Source organism: Arachis ipaensis, chromosome B03, assembly GCF_000816755.2.
Source record: "Arachis ipaensis cultivar K30076 chromosome B03, Araip1.1, whole genome shotgun sequence".
Lineage (NCBI taxonomy): Eukaryota > Viridiplantae > Streptophyta > Magnoliopsida > Fabales > Fabaceae > Arachis > Arachis ipaensis.
This window is the reverse complement of record NC_029787.2, coordinates 8,428,153-8,440,110: the sequence shown is the minus strand read 5'-3', so window position 1 is coordinate 8,440,110 and position 11,958 is coordinate 8,428,153. Positions and strand designations below refer to the sequence as shown.

Here is an 11,958-nt window from a genome sequence, read left to right as displayed (position 1 = left end):
ATCAAGTGTTAAGTAGCTGTATTTTGAGGTGAATTTGATGATATTGGGGGATTTTGTGGATGCAGCTGAGCTGGTTGTTCTTTTCAAAATGTGAAATGGGTTTGTTTTGTAATTTTTAAATTTTATGTATGTTTTTGCTTTTTTTTTTTCTTTTGGTGTGTATTTTCTTTGTCAATTTGTTTGGACCTTTTATTTGGACATGATAATGCCAAGATTTCTTCAAAATAAGGAAAAAGTGTGATTCTTTTTCCATCAATTTTGTGTACACTTGCTAGAAAGACTTTTAATTTGGCCTGATTTGTTGGGTGAAAGGGGGGAAATTATTGAAATCTTTGATTTTGACTTTGATTCTTAGATGCTGTCTTTATGTTTGACATGATTCTGCTCTGCTGAGTTACAATGATCCCTCCAAGTAAATTGCTTTGCTGAGATTGGTGTATCAGGCTATTAGGACTTAGATTTTTCTTGCAATAATCTTGTGTTTCTTTGTATCCATTGGCAACAGGATTATGTTCCAACTGTCTTTGACAATTTCAGCGCAAATGTGGTTGTGGATGGGAGCACTGTGAATTTGGGTTTGTGGGACACTGCTGGTAAGTTATTTCACTGTTTATATCTCAATTCTTGTTTCGGGAGTATCTTGGTTTTGATTTTTTTTCAAATTCTTTGGAACAGGCCAAGAAGATTACAATAGATTAAGACCTTTAAGCTATCGAGGAGCTGATGTATTCCTGCTAGCATTCTCTCTCATAAGCAGGGCTAGCTATGAAAATGTTGCCAAGAAAGTAAGATTGGTATATACTTGTTATTATTATTGTTTTTTTTTTCTCTCTACTCTGGACTAATTTTTTCTTTTCCTCCTTTTCCAGTGGATTCCTGAGTTGAGGCATTATGCTCCTGGTGTTCCAATTATTCTTGTTGGAACAAAACTTGGTTAGATTCTTGTTCTTTCTTTTTTTATCTTCTTGATGTTTGATGCCCTTATTACCTACCTGATAACCTTCAGCATGATAGTAGTTCCGTGATCCTGTGAAGTTTCATCATATTATCATACTAATTGCTGTGTTTTACTCATACTGTGTTTCTTTCATTATTAGAAAGTTGGGGAATAGATTCTGGATTCCAATGTCATTGCTGTTATTTTTTTCCCTTTGATTGCTTGTTATTCAGTAGTGGTTTAGAGAAGGAAGTTCATCCTCGAAGGTTACCTAATTCATGACTTTAATCAAGAATTGATTCAGATATACCAAACCATTTCATGGAATGCTTTCTTAATTTTGCCCTTTACCTCCTTGTTTAACTAAAAGGATAATGTAATGATTGTTTTAAAAAGTAAATGGCTGTTGATAAATCTTGAAAAAAACTTGATTTATGAAGAGTATTAGGAAGTTTAAAGTGACAGAAGATTGCTACTACTAACATGAGTAATTTGCCTTGGTGGAGCTGGTGTTTGCATAAGTTCTTTTCTTATTGACTCATTAGAATTTCCATTTCTGATGATCAATAACAAAAGTAGAATTTCTATTCTGAAAATTGTCTCTGGTCTCGATTTTTCATATGGTTTCTTTTGGAATTTGTCTTCTCCCATATATAGTGCTAACTTAATTATATGTATTTAATGGTTTCCTTGTAAAGATGTCATTATTAACTTGCTTGGGCATTTCTTGAATATGCAACTTGTGTAGATCTTCGGGATGATAAGCAGTTTTTTCAAGATCATCCTGGTGCAGCGCCTATCACCACAGTGCAGGTACTTCCTAGCTTTCATTGCTATCGCTTTGTGTCTTATTTCATTGCCTTTTAGCCTTCAGTTGGTGTTCATAAGAGAGACCATCTGCTTACTTTATACATTAGTGATCTGATTTTCTCTCTTTGTTGAAGGGTGAGGAACTGAGAAAACTTATCGGTGCTCCAGTTTACATCGAATGTAGTTCAAAAACACAGCAGGTACATATATGTTCTCTGCATCTATAAAAGTTCCAAAGGTTAGATAATATCACGGCCCTAACGATATCTGCCTTTGAATACAGAATGTGAAGGCTGTTTTTGATGCGGCCATCAAAGTAGTTCTCCAGCCTCCAAAGCAGAAGAAAAAGAAGAGAAAGGGTCAAAAAACCTGTTCCATATTGTGATCTTCTCAGTTCTAAATTGGTAGTTGGCAGAGGATGACATGACTGTAGCCATTTCTTGGTAGTCTTTGCCATTCTATATCTTATATACTATTTCCAACCTAGAGGAAGAAATCGCCCGGCTCAACTGACCACATTTACGGTTCGCTAATAAGCATCAATCTATTTGTCTCTCTGGCTGTAGGATCTGTGTACACAGTCATAATCTCAATATGTTTGGCATGAACAAACTTCTAGTGCTCTTCTGGGCTGTTTTACCTGTTGTATTGACACTATTAAATGACCATTTCCTTCTGTGGACATGGTTTCTATTTGGATTGTAATGTAATGTAATGTAGGAAGTGCTTGCATATGTGCCTTGATATGAAACTAAGTATATGTAATTATGTTAGCTGCTTAACAGACTGAAATATAGTTGGTTTGATTAAGGGTTCATGCTTTCATCTGTTCCCTGAATTTTAATTTAGTGTGGGATAAATATCAAAGATGTCAAGCTTTGACAATCTAGAAGGTTATGATTATGGAATTATGAGGGAGAGTATAATCCCATATTAAAGTGGAAAATGCATGCTGCTAGTTAACAAAAAGAGAATCCTAAGCTGTCAGCAACTTTGTGCATGCATGGGAATATGCAATGTATTATTAAGATTCACAGAACAAATCTGGACTCATCTGTCACTTGTGACTTTATCAAATACTCAATGGTTGGCTATTATTATTAGGCATCCAATAGATTTGTATCTTGCATCACTGGTTTTAGGATTTGGTACATTTCACAAGGGAAATGGGTACCTCAAGGCCTAAAAGGAAGAAAGAGACATGTTTGAAAATGTCGACAGATGCTGGATACATTGTAACAAACAATAACATGCAATCGGCTACATAAATCACACGACGACAGGTGCCAAAAATTCATTAGTGTTTATAGTGTCATATGAATATGGTTATAAACTATTAAAATGACTTCTTAAATAAACAACTTAGCAGTAACTTAAAGTGCTTATGATTAATTAAAACTTTGAAAGATTAACAAGGTAAAGGTTTGAGCAGCCTAAAACACAAGTAAAATGGCAAACACCTTTCACACATTCCCCATTTCCTAAAGCTAGTTTGATTCTCAAAATCTTATCATACCCCCTTTTTCCTGAGGAATATATACTGTGCCCACTTCCATTGGTCAAAAACGACAAATGGTACTAATCTTGATTCCACTCAATCTCTCTTCAAACACCACATATATGCTTCCATTAAATATGGCTTCAACCCTCTTTTTCTTTCTCATAGAATTCTTTGTACTACTTTTCATTATTTGGCCTTCTCCAATCATTCCCCTCTTGATTTCTTCTTCCACAAATCTAATATCAAGTGAATGGCATCCAAGAGAATCCTGAAGGAGCTCAAGGACTTGCAGAGAGACCCTCCAACTTCATGCAGTGCAGGTAAAGAACTTAAACCATGCTCTTATTATCATTATTATTAGGTAAAGAGATTGATCCCTCTCAACTCTCAATCATAGTCATATTTGTCTTCCCAAATGGTGTTCTATCTAGAAATAGAACCTGAATTCTTATTGGACCTTAGTGTGTCTTTACCACTTCACCAACACCCTTATTGATTGAATTGGGCCTTTAATATCAGTTTTAACAATACTACAATGTTTTGTAATCTTGTTGCATTGCTAACTTGTTATGGTGGGTTTTTCAGGCCCTGTGGGTGAGGACATGTTCCATTGGCAAGCAACAATCATTGGCCCAAATGACAGTCCCTATGCTGGTGGTGTTTTCCTTGTCACTATCCATTTCCCTCCTGATTATCCCTTCAAACCTCCCAAGGTACAGCCCAAAAACTTCACCATATTCATCCATTAATGTTATATGCAATATTTTTGTGCATCTTCCATTTTTAGTTTTGAAAATGATTGATAAAATGTCAGAGAAGATAAAAAAAAAAAAAATTGTATTTTATACCATAAAAAGAAGGTATACAAAAGAAATATATAAAAAAGTAGTTCAAATATCATTTCTCTATTCATTTATATATATGCACTGTGTCTGTGTTTTGATTAGCTTATTTTAAATTCAAAGCAGCTTTAATCAGAAGGGTAACTTTCATTACAAAACATGTTTATAACTTTATGTTATCATAAAAGGGTTGGATCATTGGCAGTATGTATGGAGTCTTAACCTTAAAAGGATTAGTCCTTTCTGTAGGAAGTGGATGAACAATAAATAGTAAAAGGTTGAATGAATCTGATTAATACAAAAAATTGTGAACTTTTTGCAGGTTGCATTCAGGACCAAGGTATTCCATCCCAACATAAACAGTAATGGCAATATTTGCCTAGATATACTGAAAGAACAATGGAGTCCTGCTCTTACCATATCCAAGGTAATGCATGAATGGATATATTTTTCTTCTTCTGTTTCATGATATGATATGTTGTATAAATGCTGATTGTTAAAGCTAATGATTATATGCAGGTGCTGCTGTCAATATGTTCATTGCTAACAGATCCAAATCCTGATGACCCTCTTGTGCCTGAGATTGCTCATATGTGCAAGACTGATAGAATAAAGTATGAGTCCACTGCTAGAAGCTGGACTCAGAAATATGCCATGGGCTAAATAAACAATAATAACATCTTGTTGCAGGACTTGTCTCTTTTTGGTCTCTTCAACTCTTTGAAAAGTATTATAATTAATATGGCTTTGGAAAATTAAGCCATGTTGGATGCATGTGAGAATTGGTTCTCAAATCTCAAGGCTAAGGCTTTAACTTTGTAATTGGAGTATAGTTAAATAAATGATATTCTGATTTGAAACTTTTGTTATGTTCTTCTTGGTGAATGTTTGGAATAAATGAATAGTTGGTCAGCATCTAACTAATTACTACTTTTTTCTGTTTTAAAATAGATATTTTAGAAGGGAAATAGCATTTGTTAAGGGTATTATATTATGTTACAACTCAGCACATGCTTTACTATAAAGATTAAGGAGATTTTATTGGGGACTTTTAAATTCTTGTCTAATTAGTCTAAATATGACCAATTTTTGGTGATAAGAAAAAACTATAAATGAACTTAATTGTAGGTACTATAGTAATAACCAAAAAATAAAAATCTCTAAAAAAATATGTTTAACATGAGTTATCCACTTGTTGATCACACGAATATTTGACCCTACCATAGGGTTCTTGAACTTACTTTTTTAAAAATTCTAAATTAATGCTTAATTATNNTTAATATTATCGATTTATAAATATAAGATAATTTTCATTTTATGAATTAATTTTTAGAATTGAATTAGATTCACTTCATTTCAATTTTAATATAATATTAAAATTTATCCAATTTACTATTATTAGCCATTTACCTGCAAATGTTTATATCCTAAACAATTATTTATAGACGTAAAGGAAATATTACAAATGAAGAGTGTTAGGGGCAGCAACTTTTATGTTTTGTAATCTAATTGTGTGAGATTACATTTAATAGTAGAAGATCACTCACTTTTTTTTTATGGCTAAGTGCTGATCATAAAATATAAAAATTGCTGACTCCTGGACTTTCTCATTAGCAATCTCATATTCCTTAAAAATAAAATTTTTAAATAAATAATTATTAATAAACTGCTTAAAAGGGTTTGAATTACACCAATTCACAAAAACCCCTTTTTCTCTCCCGAGAACGACAGAGTATGAAACTTTTCTGAGGACTGTCGCCACCGCCTCAGTCAGGGCTGCAGTGACCTGGCTCTCTCCCCACTTTAATCTTCTTCTCTTTTCTTTTTCTTCTTCTTTATTATTTATCTTTTTTCTTGTTTTACAGTTATAATCTCACTTTCGCTCTTTGCCAATCGCATCTCTCACTAGATAATTTTAAATCTAAATGCAATATTGATTAAAAAAAAAAAAAGATAATTGAAATACCTTCAAAAAACCTTTGAAGTTATTTTTCTTTCTTTTGTGATGTATTAGTCTTTTTTATGGGTATTTTAGATAGAGAAAGTATTGGGAACCAATATTAATTATGTACAGTGTGTACAATGAGTTAAAAAAAAAAAGATAAAATTAAAATTAGTATTTAAATCCATTCACACTATATACGGTTATTTCTAATTTTACCGTAACTTCCAATACACGTTCAAAACTCACCGTCATCTTCTCCGGTTCTCACCTCGCGTCACTGAATTTCTCACCGGCCATACCGAGGCCGTCGCATCCTCCCACCGACACCATCCTCACCTCCGCCGGTCAGCTCGATGCGCCTCGCCCTCCGACGCTCAGCCTAACATTGCTGCCGCTGTTTCCGAACCGGCTTCGCTTTCTCCCATTCCTTCAAGCCTCTTCTCACCGATGATACCACCATGATCTTCTTCTTCTTCTTCTTCGGATCCAAGCATGATTAGTTTCTTTCATGATTTGAGCCCTATGCTTCACAACAGTGCCGCTTTTGTCATGACTAGTCCTTCAAAATTATGTTTCACCACAATAATAGTTTCTTCTGTTTATTCATCTTCTTCTTCTATTTTAATGGTCAATTTAGGATGGTCATTTTAGTAGGTATACGGATGGTTGTTTTATTTTTATGTAGATGATTATTTTGATTGGATTGAGTTTAATTATATATAATTAAAATATGTTAGATGTTCAATTCATTAGATATGCGGATGATTATTTTTCTCCTTAAGTGGATGGTTATTTTTATTAAGGGTGAGTTGCGTGTGGCAAGCCAAGTAGCGACGGTGAAATGAGATGATTATTGATGAATGTGGGGTGGTCGCCGGTTGAAAAAGAAGAGAGTATTGGAGGATTTCAGATGGTTATTTTTTTTTGAAATAACTAATTGAATTTTTTAAAAATTTGGAATTGGAGAATTTGAAATTTGAAATTTGATGTGAAATAACTGAATAAGAGTTTTTAAATTTATTATTTCATGAGTAATTTTTATTTTTAGCTCATATTGAGCTAAATAAGCAACTCATTGTACATATTGTACAAATACCCTATTGACTCACTAACGGGACTCTTTTAGATATGATATTATAAGTACATAATGAAGATACAACGAGAAAAACTTGTTATTCGCATAAAAATATCTTCAAAAAACTTTTAGATCTATTTGGAGAAGAAGAGAAGATTTTTTTTGTGTTACAACACTTTTCGTGTAGAATTAGAAATAAAAGAGATTGTGATTTGTCTCTATTTCTATCTTATAAGATTATTTGTAATCGAACTAGTGCTTCTTCTCAAATCATAAAGATTATCTATTTTCTTTTAGTCTTAAATCTAATGTGTTCTCTGTAATTTATAAGTGTCGTTCCACTATTTTCTTAAATAAAAATTTTTTTTATAAAAAAAATAATAATTAAGACTTAAGAGTGAAAGACATTTTTTACCTGATGAACTAATAATTTTGAGATTGAGTTAAGCACTCTTAATCTGAATTCTAATAATAGTTTAGTGAGAAAATCAAATGCTATGAATCATTTTTTTAAGTGTGATAAGCCAAGTTTTTTTTAACAATTTTTTTTCAAAGGGTGGTTGCTACTCCTAATGAAAATGGAAGCACAGATCAGCGTATGTTTCATATTTTGTACATGAGGTTGAGGTATATGAAGAAAAAACGAAAAAAAAAAAAAGCACTAGTGGCGAGTTAAGCCCCACTTTGGTTTTTAAAATTGGCGAATTGTACTGAATTAGTCCTCGAGATTTCAATTGCACTAAATTAGTCCACCAGATTCGAAAAAATGCACCACGTTAATCTTTCTTCTAATTTCCGTCACCGGAGCACTGACGCCGTCAGTGACGTGGCCAGTTCTTGCCACGCTGGACCCAACAATGGTTAGATGACATGGCAATAAATTTGATTAGCTCCAATTTAGTCCTTGTCCCCTTTTATAACCAAGATTTCTGTTCTAACTTCTTACTCTTCTTCTTCTACCCACTTTTCCTGGTTCTTCGTCTTCTTTCTCACTGTGCAGCTTTTTGGGTTTAGGATCATGAGTGCAAGTGCGAGTCAGAATTTTCTGCGGTCAAACAGAAGGATCTTCAAAGAAACTAGTAGAGTATCGAGTGTTCCAGAGTAGTGTGGGTGTGACTGCCACCCTATTCTCGGGTGGTCCACAACAGAGGCTAACCCTAACAAAGTCTCAACTAATAAGAATTATACATAAATAGATATGTAATAAAAGCATTAAATTTTTATGAATAACTACAAAGTGATTTCTATCTAATCCTTGAAGAAATTGCCAAAAGAAATTACCAATAACCCATGAACTTGATAGATTTCATTATCACAGAAAATGGTGGATGATGGAAATTGAAAATACCTGATATCCATGAGAAAGATGTCCACCATGAGGAAGATTAAGTGCCATGATTCTGTCATGAGATTTTAGCAATGCAGTATAAACTTGAAAATTTGACAGATAGAGGCTAAACGTTCACTGTAGTTTATGGGTAATAACATATGAGAAAAATTGACATCTAAATATTTTAAAAGAATCTACTGAATATCAAGAAAGCTCATAAGCATTCATTTTGAAATTTAACCAGCAAAAAGTTTACAAGAGAATTCAACCTAAATGCTACTTCTGAATTCTGAACAAAAACTCGTGTGCCTCAAGTGGTAGAAGAGGAAAGGGGAAAAAAATAAAAAAAAAAAGGTAATCACAAAGAATAGATCATGTCCACCTGCAAATTTAGAACAATTAGAACAACAGGCCAATGACCAACAAGATGAAATAATGTGCAATCAACAAAGCCAAATAAAAGGGTATACCAATATAGTTATTGTGCAGTTACCTCCCCATTTAGCTGGATCCAACCTAAATGCCTCGAGGGCGCGCTTCTGACATAGTCTTTCTGCCATATCAATGTACCTTGAGGAAGAAAGGCAACAATTTTTTAATTGGACTAGAAGCAGGAGTCCAATAATAAAATCCAAAATGCTAGCCACTGTATATTATTGTGTTTGTTGAATTATCGAGAGGTGAACGAACACAAAGAAGAAAAGTGAGTTCCAATTCTTATGTAATGTTCTCCCTAGGTGCGATAATTTTGAACAGAACCACGATTGAAACAGAAATAATTTTGTTGTTTCATGGTCTCTGCAATCACATTGCACGCAATAATTGTAGCTGCATAAATGAAGAGTCTCATGACCAATAACATGTATGTAAATAAATTACCTTCCATTGCCTAGCTTTTTCGAGCTCAAATATATCAGCAATCTAAGGATCAACAACCTCAAGTGGGGCATTCAATTGTTTTGGCCATTGAAAATTCCAACAATTTGAAATCGAAACCATCACACTACAACCACAATTAACCTTCTTTTTTTTCTATAGTAGAGATGAATTGAAGTGATATCTTACTGTAACTCCTGGTTTCTCTTTGTCGTAGACAGCTTCATCAGGATTTGTTGGTTCTGTGATGTTGGGTAGTGAAGTGTTATCAGCCAGGGCAGCGGGCTTATTGCCTTCGATGGGTGCTAATTCTTCCACCATTGAAACAGAGCATAAAAAGAAACCCCTAAACACAGTTCCACAAAACATCAAAACAAAACTCTAACATAAAATCAGCTTTAAAACTTGTGAACTGACAATATACAAAACACTTAACCATGATCAACACACATCACAGCATTCCATTAAATTTGAAAAAAAAAATTTCATCCTCACTAACCTCAGTAACGACACAGAAGATCCCTGTAGTGGCAAACGTACTCTTCCGACAACTGCACAGCGAACGTCGTGTTCCAATGGTCTCGAGAAATCCTATTGCAGCCACCTGTTGCTATTTTGGGTCACTCATGTAAGAGAAACCTTTTTTTCTCTGCACTGATGGAGAAGTAGAAGACGAAGAGTAGAAACAAAAAAAGGGTGCCTAACGTTTTATTTCTCATCACATACAAACGACGTCATTCAAAGGGGTGTTTAGTGCCAAATTAGAAACGACCTCGTCTCATTCTGTCCAGCGTGGCAAGAACTGGCCACGTCATTGACGGCGTCAGTGCTCCGGTGACGGAAATTGGAAGAAGGACTAACGTGGTGCATTTTTTTGAATTTGGGAGACTAATTTAGTGCAATTGGAATCTCGATGACTAATTCAGTGCAACTCGCCAATCTCAAGGACTAAAGTGGGGCTTAACTCCACTAGTGGCAGAACTAGTAAACGTATGAGTATTACCATAATAGTTATATATTGACACTTAAATAATTTAAAAAAGAAGTCCTCTATTATTCTTAAAATGACACATCTAATCCAAGTTGATTAATCATGAATGAAACTAGGTTTAATTTGCCTTTATGTCAATCAATTTCATCAAATAGTGAAGAAACCACACCACTATTCTTCATTCATCAGCTTCCATTGGCCAAAACTATTAGTTTCTTTAGACACCTACCAATCATAATAAAGTAGTTAGGTTTAATGCTATTTATGCTCCTATGTGAAAGTATATATATACAAAAACAGTTGAACAGGCATTACCACACATAATAAAGAATTCAAAGATAGCAGTGATGATGATAGAATTTGAACAGGGTCATGTATATATGGAATGGCAGCATCTAATGAAATGCTTATGGTTGTTGTTATTTCAGAAAGAATAGGGCATATCCCCCATCAATATGTGGTTCCAAATATGCAGTTGAGTAGGCCATGTATTTAGTACCAACTTTCTTATTTAATATCATTCTACATTATTCATCACTGTGGGGAACCCTTGTGATTTTGATGCTTGAACTGTTTTAATAATTCAATTATTCATTTCAATCAAGTTAATATAAGGGACATGGCATGGCACGAGAAAAAAAAAAAAAAAAAAAAAAAAAAAAAAAAAAAAAAGAAAGGTGTATGTAGATGTATCATATATGTAGCGTATTCAATTGGTGTATGTATACATTGATATAATATATTTAGGGAGAGTTGCATAGCAAAAATAATTATTTGTATTTAATAAAAGTATCTATTAAACAAGAAAATTATATACATGTGAATCCTAATTTTTTGTTGATTTTTTAATAAAATTCCTAAAATTATCCCTATACTCCACTACCATCTTTTCTTTCAACAAAGATGTTTCTTTTTCTTCATCCACCACCACCACACTTGTACTTTCTCTGCCCCACTCCTTTTCAAGCTGCTACTGCTACTTCTTCTTCTCTATTGTTCTTTTCAATTGCCAATTCGAAATTTTTGACCTCTTCAATTGATTAGTGATACTTTCTCTTCTTCTTTTTCTTCGAAATTTTGATTGCAGAATTGGCGGAAGACTTATTCTCTAAGATTTTTTTCTTTTTTTTTTTCGTCGATGTCATAATGTGCAGATCCGATATTGTTAGGGATTTAAATTTGTTCGTTTGATCTCTGAAAAGGTTGAGTGAGTTTTTTCTAAAAGGAATTGTTGTCGAAGAATAAGGACGCAAGGGCGGTGTTTGCTTTCAGCGGGGCGGCAAAGAGCGAGGAGAAAATACCGATAGTGAGAGGGACGAAGCTAAGTCGTCGGTTTGGGAAGGGTCTTTTGATTTCTTTTTATCCATTATTTAAATTTAAGAATACACCGAGTCAGAATTTTGGGTTTGGGTGACAGAAAAAAACCCTAAAATTGACACGATAAGACAGAGCAGAGGAGCACGATGTTAACCTCAAATTCAGTAAAAGCAATGCTTTTGGTGACAATAGAGGATTGTAAACGTTCGAAATTTTTGGAAGAAGAAACGATGGAGTAGTTGAGGTTAAAAATAAATAATAGAGGTAATTTAAATATTTTATTAAAAAATCAACAAAAAACTAAAATTTGAATATTTTTATCGAACAAAACTTA

The 11,958-nt window shown here is 33.7% G+C and overlaps 2 protein-coding genes across 2 annotated transcripts in view; both read left to right on the top strand.

Moving 5' to 3' along the window:
• Positions 1 to 2,574, top strand: part of LOC107632261 (rac-like GTP-binding protein RAC1) — a 10,783-nt gene extending 8,209 nt beyond the window's left edge. The window contains exons 4-9 of the mRNA XM_021118010.1: positions 487 to 593; positions 676 to 785; positions 870 to 933; positions 1,686 to 1,750; positions 1,882 to 1,947; positions 2,031 to 2,574. Coding sequence (XP_020973669.1) covers positions 487 to 593; positions 676 to 785; positions 870 to 933; positions 1,686 to 1,750; positions 1,882 to 1,947; positions 2,031 to 2,132 — 514 coding nt within the window. The 3' untranslated portion in view covers positions 2,133 to 2,574. The remainder of the gene's footprint in view (positions 1 to 486; positions 594 to 675; positions 786 to 869; positions 934 to 1,685; positions 1,751 to 1,881; positions 1,948 to 2,030) is intronic.
• LOC107628779 (ubiquitin-conjugating enzyme E2 28) lies at positions 3,376 to 5,005 on the top strand. The gene is made up of 4 exons (XM_016331379.2): positions 3,376 to 3,568; positions 3,834 to 3,961; positions 4,413 to 4,517; positions 4,610 to 5,005. Exons 1-4 carry the CDS (start codon positions 3,499 to 3,501, stop codon positions 4,751 to 4,753), a joined length of 447 nt encoding a protein of 148 aa, XP_016186865.1. The 5' UTR covers positions 3,376 to 3,498; the 3' UTR covers positions 4,754 to 5,005.